The following is a 12,029-nucleotide window of genomic DNA, read 5'->3' as shown; positions in this document are numbered from 1 at the left end:
GAATGAATGGAAATCCAAAATCTCTGTAAATGCTCATTAAAATTATTTTAAAAAATTAAAAAATTCAAAAAAATTTGTAAGATTACATGTAAATTAGAAAGAGTATAGACTTCTTTCCCCCCTTATGCTATGTTTCAGTTGAATTTTGATGCATCTCAGTATGAGGCCCACTACACAAATCCATATGTAGAATGCGTATTACAAGGATAAAAACATTACTATTTTCATTAGACAGTCATCCCAGGGTCTACATCTGTTTCACTGATGACCAGATCTACGAATGACTAGTATAATAAAAGCAATTGATACACAACTGGCAAATGAATGAGTAAAGATTATACATTTTTCCCTTTCCAAGTGCTAGGTATACTGACAATATCTTCACATTTATTACATTTCAAGACAGAATGCAAACTTAAAAGTCAGGTAGTAGAAAGATTACTAAGTGGAGGGACTCATAACTTGCCAAAGGTGGCCTTGACTTTGAATTCTTGCAAATAACAGGAGGGGGGAGTAGTGAGTTGCCTGAACACCGTGACCTCCAGAGTTTCAAAGACTTTCAAGTTTATTTTCTGATAAGCAAAAACAGTTTCAAGAAGTAGCATGCCCAGTGAACACAGGAATGCTAGAAAAACAAACAATGAAGGGCACACACAAAGCAATGAGTAGTTGACATTTAAATACACTTAGGTTTTTACATAAAAATTTTTAAAATTCATCATTCAACATTGGTTTTCAGATTAACAGTTGTACTAAAACAGTTTTACAAAGTTAATTTTTCTTAACATTGCATTTGACTATTACTCTAACCCTTTAAAGTCTATAAAAATAATATTTCAACTTTTTTTAAAAAGTAGAGGCACTTTTCCTAAGTGACATGTTAACTTGGGACCTGTAATATGTAAATCAGAAAGTGAAGCTTTGTAGGTAGTCCCTTCTATTAAAACTATTAGGGCCTAAGACAGAGGTGAGAGCCATGGAATTATTAACAACAAACACTATGTAAGATTTCCATGATAAAGAAAAACTGGGAAGTTAGTTCAGTAGCCAATATATTAGAAATCTCTGGTTTCTCACAAGCTGCCTTATCGTCAGTTTCATCATCTTAAGAAACTCTTTGCACATTCACTGTTGGTTTTCTTTTTAGATACATTAAGTCAGTTCTGACTGATGGATCTCTATGTCCAAGACATCATGCTGGGAGAGGAAGGTCAGGGAAAGCGAGGAAGCCCCTCAACAAGATGGATCGACATGCTGACCACTACAACAGACTTGAGTATGAGAGACCATGGGGAGGATACAGCAAGGTTCAGGTCTGCTGTTCATCGGGTCACTATGAGGTCAGCTCAATGGCACCCAACAACATGTACAACAGAATGAAACCCTGCCAGTCCCCACAATCTTGGCTGTGTCTCTTGCAGTCTCTGGGCTCATCTAGTTACTTGAAAGTCCTCCTCTTGCTGACACTCGACCAAATACGATGTTTTCAAGGCAGGTCCTTCTGCAAACAGATTTAAAGTGAAATGAAGCCGTGTGTCCTTGCTTCTAAGGAGAATTCTGGTTATGCTTTTCTTGTGAGATAATTTTTATTTGTTCGTCTGGCACTCCATGATTATATTCAATCTTCTTCACCAACATTATAATTTAAATGCATCAATTCTTCAGTCTTCCTTAGTTATTGTCTGACTTTGGCATTCATATGCGGTTAATGAAAATATCACAGCATCAATCAGGTACACCTCAGTCCTCAAAGTGCTTCTCTTCTAGAATGGCAGCCAGAGGAGGTGAAAATGGAAATTCTACACATGGGAAGTCATCTACAAATACATGCTGTTGAGTAGGATTGGAGGATGATTCTTAATATTTTATTAAGCAGTCTGTTGTTCATACAAATCAAAGGAGAATGTTTCTTATAAATAAAGCCCCATGCCTTGATAATTCTTGAGAAAATGAAACATCCCAGTAAATCATAGGACATCTTAAGTAAATGAAATGTTCTGTGGTCTTAGGACACATGTACAATGAGATAGAAAAGAATAACTCCATCTAAACCTCCTTCTACACACATGTAGTGATGAGTTTGGGCTACGTGAACAATGACAATGACTGAAAAGAGGGAGGCTACTAGCCTCCAGTAGTTCAGAACCATGGGGAAGCAGCTGCCTCAGGTACATGTGGTGAGAGAGTAACCACCACAGAAAACAAGGTCAGGAGCACACATATTTTTGTGATTGGCTAGCAGAGTTTGCTCATTAAGGACCTTCTTGAGACTCATTTTATGTAGCTGACTCATTTTGGAAACACCTCTGTAGATTTCACTAACTCCAAGAAGCCCCAGAGGCACCACCTCAGCTGTGAACCAAAAGGCTGGCTGTTGGAACCTACCAGAGATTTCATGGGAATAAAGACCTGCTTAACTTCTCTTTTAAAGATTACAGTGTAGGAAACCCTGCCAGGCATCCTTACTCCAGTGAGAGGGTCACATCACAAAGGCACACAACAATAAAATGCTTATATGTGCAGATCCCATTCTAAGTGCTTTGCAAATAACTCCTTTCATCCTCATAACCACCTCGTGAGGTAGGTACTATTAGTCCTATTTCAGAGATGAGGAAACAGGCACAGAGAAATTAAACAACTTATTCATGATCTCAAAGCTTGTAAATAGTGATCTTGGATTCAATCACTTTTCAAGGGAAAACAAATGACACCTTTGCCTAGGAAGAGAAATCTGTTCTAAAAAATCCTAGGAATTCACCTGAGTTAAAAACTGAATAAGCAGCACCAGTATTGACAGGACATTTTTTGGTCACATCACAAGGATCTGATCTCGAAATCATTTCAAAGGATACCACATTTGAACAAGATAGATACATATAAAATTGTGTAGAAACAAATATAGAACTCTTTCATTGGGAGTAAAAGTCTCAGTAAATTTGCATCTGTTTTGAAATGTTTGCATGAAACCATATTGCTTAGCATCATATGCAGGTGACATCAACCAGAAGCTAACTGGTATATTTACATAAAGGAATTGTTTCTGTATCACAGAGACTAGTATAAAAAAACAACAACAAAAAAGCAGTAAATAAATATCAAATTTGCCATAAAAAAGTGGTTACAAATAAGTAAGGTTTAGGGATAACCTTGTACATCCCAATTCATTACTTTATCATATTCTTGAATTCTTTGCTTTATGTGAGAAAGTTTATTCTTTAGGTAATCACAGCGTTCTTTTTTTTCCAGAAATGTAGGATTCTGTAAAAGAAACAGAGCCATTACTTCAGCTGCTGACATCCTCAGCTTGTACTATCACCCACAAAATGACCCTGTCGAGTGATTTACTCACTGCAGATTTTAAAAACCATTTTTTTAAATTCAACTACATTTTTTCTACTAGTTTATTTACAAAATTCAGGTACAAATTCAAACAAGTTCTTTCAATTTCCCTGAACCTCCCACCCATCAAATTGTACAACCCAATGATTAATGCCCCCTTCCCCCTGCACATCCTCATCTCTCTGCTTCCACTCTCTCCCACCCCTCTTGGATCCTTATACTCAGTCTACAATAATGGTTTTATACAATATTTATCCTTGTGGGACTGAGTTAATTCACTCAGTATAATGCTCTCCAGTCCCTCCCACGTTAGGTAATAATTTACAAAATCATTGCTCCTGCATGCTGCATAGTGTGTGAATGTACCATAATTTCCCAGTCCATTTGTTCGTGGTTTAACTGGTTTAATAGGCACAGTAAAGAGGTAAGGATAAGTACTGAAAAAGTTTAGAAAAACACTCCTATTCTGAGTCCAATTTTGAGATCAAGTTAAGGATGGAGTCAGAGAGATCTAGAATGATAATAATTCTTTTGTTTTCTTTCTCTTTGTGTTTTCCCCCCTTATGACAACATTGTGGAAGGCAGTGTAGGGTGGGGAGTTCCCTATCAGTGCTCATCTTCCCAGGCAGCTCAGTGAAGACAGAGAAGAGAGGGACACACAGCATTCATTCACTCATTTCCCATAACAAGTTATTTCCTAAGAAATAAAAACAGAACAGAGGCGGGAAGGAAAAATAAAGAAACAGGAAAGGTAAAAGAGTCTATTACGTATCACCCTGCACCTGGAACAGAGCACACTTTGAAGAAGAAAATGGTTTTACTCACATTCTTCTTTTTCTTAAACTCTTCATGGACTCTGGCAATTCTCTCATGTTCCTAAAAATGGAGTATGTTTATCAATGAATTATGACACTTGGCATTTGCTTACATTATGTCTCAAGGAGATCTTAAAGCATACTAGAAATTAGAATAGACAACAGTCTTCAAACAGTGCTTAAATGAAAATATTCATACATAAAAACTCAGTGCAAAGGACAAATATCAGAGGGTTTACAATCTGCCAGACACAGGAGATCAGGGTAAACAACAGAAAGGTCCCTGCTGGCAGATAAGAGACCCAGGTCCCAGCAATGCTCACCTACTAGGCTGACCTGGACAAGCAAGATAGCTTCCCTAAGCCTCAGTTTACACACAAGCAAAAAAGAAATAGGAACCACACAAAGCTTTGTAACAAAGCTTACTTATATAAAAGATCATTATATAGGCGAGCTCTGGTGGCCTAGTGGCAAGAAGCTGCCAACTGTAATCTCAGAGATGCACGGTTCAAATCCACCAGATGCTCTGCTGAAGAAGGAGGAACAATCTCCTCCTGTACCTCTCAGATCTGATTTGACGGTACACACAAAAAATAATGAAATAAAATAAATTTTTTTTAAAAAAGATCATTATAAAATACTTGACATAATGATCATGATTAAGGAACATTTTCTCATCTCTTTCAGAAAGTTCCTTTTCAAGTTACTAGATGTTGGAATTAAGAGGTAGAGACTATTCAACTTCTGAAAAAAGGGAATAAAAGGTTTCTCCTAATTTTATTATCAATTTATCCCACTGCTGTCGAGATGGAACCCAGTCATTGCTGGCCCTCCCGGAAACTGTCCGTCTCTCTCCTATGGAGCACCTGGTCAGGCACCTGGTCAGTTTAAAGTGCCTGCCTTTGTGCTGGCAGCACAACTCCTGAACTACTGTCGTTGTTAGATGACACTGAACCATGTATGACTCATAGCAACCGTATAAACAGCCATTCTGAACCCTGCCCTATTCCGTGCCATCCTCAGCATCTCTGACACACTAGAGCCCATTGCTGATGTCACAGCATCAAGCCATCTCATTGGACGTCTTCCTCTCCTTCACTGATACTCCATGTTTCCAAACAGAATATCCCTTCCCAAGGAATAGCCTCCATAGCTACATGTCCAAAGTATGAAAGATGAAGCCTGGCATCTTTTTCACTGCTGTATGCTTTCCAGGATGTGTCTGTTTTGTTTTTTGGTAGTCTATGGGTTATGCAGGGAGCTCTGGTGGCCTAATGGCAAGAAGCTGTGCTGCAATCCCAAAGGCACACGGTTCTAATCCACCAGCTGCAATGTGGAAGAAGGATGGGCAATCTCCTCCCATTAAATTAAGTGCCTCTGAAAATCCGCTGGAGGGTCAGGTAGGGGTCAGTTCCAACTCTATGGTACACAGCATGGACTATTCCGTTTTCTCCTCCAGTGCCACAATACAAAGGCATCTATTATTCTTCTGGCATCCATATTCATTATCCAGTGACTGAAAAGAACATGGCCTGAATCAGGTGCACCTTAGTCTTCAAACTGACACCACTGCTCTTTAGTATTCTGGAGTGGTCCCTGACTACAGTCATGCCCTTTGTAATACATCTCCTGATTTCCTGACTGCTGGTACTAAGGGTTGTGATTGCTAATCCAAGCAAGATGAAGTAATTTTCAGCTTCAATCATTTTTCCATCTAGGGTAATGGTGACTATTGGGCCTGTGGTGAGGATCTCTGTCTACTTGATGTTGAGATGTAATCCATACCAAAGGCTGTTTTCCTTGACCTTCTACAGCAAGTGTTTCATATCCTCTTCACTTTCAGCAAGCTGGTTTGTGTCATCAGCATAAGGCATGCTGTTGATGAGTCATCCTCCAATCCTGATCCCACATTTCTCTTCAGAGTCTAGCTTCGTGAAGAATTTGCTCAACATACAGACTGAATAGGTATGGAGAAAGTATACAACCTTGACACACACCCTTCCTGATCTTAAACCAAGCAGTGTTCTCTTGTTCTGTTCCCACAACAGCCTAGGTACACGGGGTAGGTCTACGTCTTGGACTAGATTCCTCATGAGCACAATTAAAGGTTCTGAGATTCTCCTTGTGAGCCATAATCTTTTATGATCCACAAAATGAAACACACCTTTGCATAGTCGATAAAACACAAATAGACACTGATTTCTGAGGGGCTGTTCAGTCTGTACAAAAGAGATGACTAGGCAATGCAAACGTAATAAAAAAATAAAACTAAAATCTATAGTCTTAAAAAGCTCCCTCCCCGCCTCTCCTACCCGGCTGGGAACATTCTCCATTACTTACTTTCTCTTCCCAATATATTTTAGTTATTTACTATCTTTTATAGGGAACTCTGGTGGCTGAGTGCTAAGAAGTTGCACTGCAATCTTGAAAGCACATTATTCAAGTCCGCCAGCTGTTCCTTGGGAGGAAGACGGGCAATCTCTTATTGCTTCTGAAAACCTGCTGGAGGTTTGGTTCCAATGCAATGGTACTCAACAACAACAACTGCATCTTTTAAATACTAAGATCAGGAGTAATAGTTGTGTTTTGATTGCTTCTGAACAATGAAGATGAAACATAATCCCACTGTCATTTCTATTAATAGGTTCCAAGCTGGGAAGAGACTAACTGCCTGGGGCGAGGGGTGCTGTGCTTCAGAATTACATGGAGACACAACTGTCGAGTCAGAACTGACTGAAAGCTGACCCTCCACTGACTGGGGTTCAGAGGCTGAAAGTCATGCAGGAGAAGAATGCCCATCTCTTCCCCTCAGAGCCACTGGCATGCCTTTGGGTTAGCAGTGTAACTCCCTAAGAACAAGGCCATCCGAGTTCCCTACAAACAAAACTCAATGCTGGCAAGCTGGAACTGACTCACTCCGGACCCTCCAGAGGGTTTTCAGAGGCTCTAAGCCATATGGGAGGAAAATGCCCATCTCTCCTCCTTGGAGAAGCTGGGAGATTTGAATTGCCTGCCTTTGGACTGGCAGCACAGCTTCTCACCTACTGGGGCACTGAGCTCTTTGGATGGAAGTTAGAGCTGTAATGTCTAGAACTTGTACTATAGACAGAATTAAAGAGGTGGTGAGGACCAGTGAGGTTATTTTGGACAATACTCTCATTTTATGTCATGTAACTGATGTTTTTTAGTAAAATTGTTAAAAAGATTTCTTAATTGAGTAAAGGAATTATTTTCTTTTCAAATGGCACATACTAGCTTTATACAACCTGTGTTCTTCCTAACATATCTATATATATATAACATAGCTAACATATATATATAACATATCTAAGATAGTTCCTTAGGGAAATGTTGGGAAAATGAACCAGCCTTGCCAACAGACTTCTGTCCAATGAGACATTAACTCATAATAATATTTGTAATAATATTAGTATTTCTACATTAGAAAAGGACTGGAGGAGACACCAATAATAAAGATGGGTCTGTCACTTTGGCTCCTTCCTGGGCACACTGCTAAAAATCAGTGGAAGTGTCTATTGTTAGCCTGTGCAAGTATTATAGGAAAACTTAAGACTCTCAGCTTCTGTGGCAATCAATTGGCCCCAAGTGCAGACACATATGCCTGGCCTCCCGAGCACTCAAAAAAGCATGACAAGCCAGAGGCCTCCAGATCTGCAGGTGAGAGTCAAGCGTTAGAGCACCCTTTCTTCCAGCCAGACTGCTCTTCCCAGATGCCTGGGGCTGCCTGCTCCTCCCTGAATGGCTCTAAAAGCTTCTAAGCTGCTCAACTTTCTTTGATCTGTGGAGCTTGCTTGCTTTCAAAATGGTCTTCAGTGACCCTCAGCGTTTATCATTTGCTAGATTTCTCCTACTTCCTGATCCTGGGGTCTCTTAGCTGACACTACTTCATCACTTTCACACTGAGAACACAGCACTGCTGTGCATGGTGAGCTTGGCAGAGCTGGATTAAAACAAATTTAAAAGTACATTTAAATTCAGCACTCAAAAGGAAGCACTATGTCAGATGACTGAAAGCAGAGAAGAACTTTGTTTAATTGACTATGCATTCAACTGCATGGATCAAAACAAATGATGGGTAATACTGAGAACAATGAGAAATTCAGGACACTTAATTAAAAGTCAGTTTCACCATGTGAAACTTGTTCATTTACAAAGAAGCATATGTGAGGGTTGTATCATTTTATTATACTTATTTACCCTATATGCTAAGTAAATAACCCAAGAAGCTGCACAGTATGAAGGAGAAAATGGCATCGGGATTTTGGAGGGAGACTCATTAACAACATTTGACAACCAGATGACACAACCACATGTGCTCAGGTGAAAAGGACCTGAAGCACTTACTGATGAAAATCAGTGCCTCCAGTTTGAGATGCACCTCAATATACATACAAAATTGCTCAGAACCAGACTAGTAAGCAACACTGCCATAAACTAAGAAAATAATGATGCTGCCAAAGATTTCATTTTACTTGGACCCACAAATGACACCCAATGAAGTTGCAATGATGTTGCAAAACATCTCTTTAAAAACGTTTATAAGTTAAGTCATTTGGGCAATCTTCTCCTGTGTGATTTACTGCCTCTGCAAACCCATGGGTGCACCAGGTATGGGTCAGCTCTGATTCAAGGGAACATCACAACAACTTTAAGACAAACATAACATTACAGTAAAGAATGAAGTCTCCCATGACTAGGGAGCTCTTGTGGAAGCGTTCAGCTGCTCTAAAGGAAAAATATGGACAGCCTCTTCTCATTATAATTTCTATTCTGATGACGGGTCACTATGAGTCAGAACGGCCTCAGTGGCACTGTGTTTTGAGTTATAAGTACATCTCTACTTTCTCTGGTTTTCCTCTCTGTTAAAATTATGATGGTGACCGGTATGGTCTATATGCCCTGTGGTTCGCATCTGCACCTTCCAGTTCACTTTCCACCCTTAACTCACCCTGCTCTCTGCCCTTTGGATCTGGGATGATAGTTTCTTGGTGTTACTTACTCTTGGAGATGCCTCCCTTACATAACTGTTGTTATATACCATGGAGTAGGAACTGGCTCATAGCTGACCCTCCAGCAAATTTTCAGAGGCAGTATAATGACACAGGAGGAGAATGCCTTTCTGGTGCACTCAAAATAGCAGTGGATTCAAACTACATCCTTCAGGTTGGCAGTGCTGTTCCTTACCACTAGGTCACAAGAGCTCCCTAGGAGATCTATAATCATCTAGTTTGAGTGTGCCATCTGTCCTCATCTGGGATTCTGACCAACTCACTACATTTCTCAAGTATATTTCTGTTTATTTCAATAAGAAAATAAAGTACTGCTTAAAAAGTGAAAGCAAAATACACTATATACTTTAAACTGTAATTCTGACCAGGTAACTTAAAGATGGCAAATTAATTTCCTAGACCCACACAGCAGATGTAGGTTGTGAATTCTCTACGTTTTATAAAAGTCAGCTTTGGTCCTTCCTGTAAAGCTGTGAGCACCTCTACCCAGCTATAGGTACCGACCTGTGGATTCTCTGAATGGTAAGGCAATCGGCTCATCACTGCATCCAGCTCATCAAACTTCCTCAGGATGGCCTGAACTTCTGCAGAGAGCTCTTTGTACTCAGAAAACTGGTCTTGGAACACAGCTTTATAGCGTTCTCGTTCATCATCTGTCTGAATCACAGGGTATTTTCTGAGGGGAAAGAAGAATTAAGTAAAACACTTATAAACACATATATATTTTTAAAAATAAAGCTGAATGGAAATTGCTTAGAAAAACTGAAGCCAGTTTAACTTATTCTCACTAACCATATATTTACTTTAAATTCAACATATTATCTCTCAACTAATAAACAGCTAAATTATAAACTGTTTGAAGCAGAGAGTGCTAACTTGGAGACAAAAGGAAAATGAAAAGTGCTTAAGGAGAGCTCTCAGCCTCCCTCCTTTGCAGGCCCAATGCACTCACGCCACATAGTCCGGCATCACAATGGGCTTGGGAATGTGGCCCGAGGGGATGTGACCACTCCGGAGTTCAGGCCTCAGTTTTGTTTCTTTCAATTTGTGGAAATTAACTTCTGGGTCTTTTTGTCTGTCACAGCTGGTAGGCATTTCATACTATAGTCAAGGAGGAAATAAAAAAAAAATAAAAAAATTAAAAAAGAGGACTGATTCATAAACTGGCAGGAAAAAAGCCCTGAATTTAGTCTTAGAAGAAAACTGGATCTCCTCCAGCCCCTTGTAGAAAAAGCAATTACCATTTTTCTTCAGAATTAACATGCTTTAGAGTCACAAAGTTGTTCTACCTTTAATAGTTAATGAGAATCAGGGAGCTCTGGTGGCTTAGTGGAAAGGAGTTGTGCTGACAACTTGAAGATGTGTGGCTCAAATCCACCAGCTTGGGGAGCTCTGGTGGCCTAGTGGCAAGAAACTGCACTGCAATCCCAGAGGAACACGGTTCAAATCCACCAGATGCTCTGCCGGAGAAGGAGGCGCAATATCCTCCTGTACCAGTCAGATCTGATTTGATGGTACACGCACACAAAATAATAAAAACAAACAAACAAACAAAAAAATCCACCAGCTTCTCTATTGGAGAAAGATGGGCAATCTTCTCCCATGCAATTAACCGCCGCCTCTGAAAACCTACTGAAGAGTCATCTATGTGTTGGTTCCAAATCAATGGCGGTTGTTATGTGTCAAGTCGCTTATGATTCATAACGACCCTATGAACAACAGCCCAAAACTCTGCTCTGTCCTGTGCCAATCGCACTGTCTCTGACACTCCCATCCCCATTATCCCAGTCACTGAATCAAACCACCTCATAGAGGGCCTTCCTTAGAATCATTGCCTCCAAGGAGCCACCCAGTTTAACCCTTTCCAGGATGAATCTGTTTGTTTTCCTAGCAGTCCATGGTACCCTCAATACTATTCTCCAGCACCACAGCTCAAAGGCATCAATTCTCCTGCTATCCTCCTTGGTCACTGTCCAGCTCTCTGATGCATAACAAGTCATTGAAAGACCATGGCTTGTATCAGATGCACCTTAGTCTCCAGAGAGACACCACTGCTCTTCAGTACTTTGGAGAGGTTCCTAACAGCAGATTTTCACATCAGAATACACATTTTTCCCCCATGGCTTTTTTCAGTTTATTGCATGAAAGTGTTACACTAGTCCACGTTAAAAGCTGTGAAGTTTTAAACTTGTGAAAAGGAACAGAAGGGAAATTTTCTACTCATTGCAAGAAAATCTTCACTTAAGTTTCAGTGAGCCACAAGCACTTAAAACCCATGAACCTTCAGCTGGTTGTCCTTAGCCAGTCCAATCTCTATAAGGAACTGGCATATGTTCTTGCGTTGGTCACCCGGTAGCTGAATTACTTCTCCATATTCTGGATGCTCAATTACAGTACCATTGCAGGCAAACTTCTTAAATGCCTTCACAAGTTTCTTTTTATCGTAATCATCAGCGGCGATCCCTTGGACAGTTGTAAGGGTCTTCCTCCTGTTTCTCTGTTGAATTCTTATATGGATATAATCCTCAGTCCCAGAAGGAAGCAGGTCATCACGCTTACTTGCATCAGCAAAGGGGTCGAAAGAGTGGAGGTTCTGGATAGCGGACATATGCTACGATTCCTTTTCCTCGGTGGAAACGGCCTGTGGAAGGCGGTGGCGGGAGAAGGCGGGCAGGGGGGACGGAGTGTCGGGAAGCGAGGGGGCTCGAGGGGGAGGCAGCTGAGTCCTCGGCGGCGGCTCAGTGACTGGGGCCGGAATACACATTTTAATTTCCTGGATACTGGTGCCAAAAATGTTGACTGTGGAGCCAAGCAAACTAAAGCTGTGAACAATCTCAATATCTTC

At 40.5% G+C, this 12,029-nt stretch overlaps 1 protein-coding gene across 3 annotated transcripts in view; it reads right to left on the bottom strand.

Moving 5' to 3' along the window:
* Nucleotides 1-3,108: 3,108 nt before the first annotated feature.
* Nucleotides 3,109-12,029, bottom strand: part of MARVELD2 (MARVEL domain containing 2) — a 46,844-nt gene continuing 37,923 nt past the window's right edge. For all 3 annotated transcript variants that reach the window (XM_006900030.1, XM_006900031.1, XM_006900032.1), the window contains 4 exons: nucleotides 10,137-10,285; nucleotides 9,689-9,860; nucleotides 4,165-4,215; nucleotides 3,109-3,258 (listed from right to left, as the gene is read on the bottom strand). In XM_006900030.1, the coding sequence (XP_006900092.1) occupies nucleotides 3,136-3,258; nucleotides 4,165-4,215; nucleotides 9,689-9,860; nucleotides 10,137-10,285 (495 nt within the window). In that variant the 3' untranslated portion in view covers nucleotides 3,109-3,135. The remainder of the gene's footprint in view (nucleotides 3,259-4,164; nucleotides 4,216-9,688; nucleotides 9,861-10,136; nucleotides 10,286-12,029) is intronic.

Source organism: Elephantulus edwardii, unplaced genomic scaffold, assembly GCF_000299155.1.
Source record: "Elephantulus edwardii isolate Elephantulus edwardi_28Jun2011 unplaced genomic scaffold, EleEdw1.0 scaffold00271, whole genome shotgun sequence".
NCBI lineage: Eukaryota > Metazoa > Chordata > Mammalia > Macroscelidea > Macroscelididae > Elephantulus > Elephantulus edwardii.
This window is presented reverse-complemented; position numbering and strand designations above follow the sequence as displayed.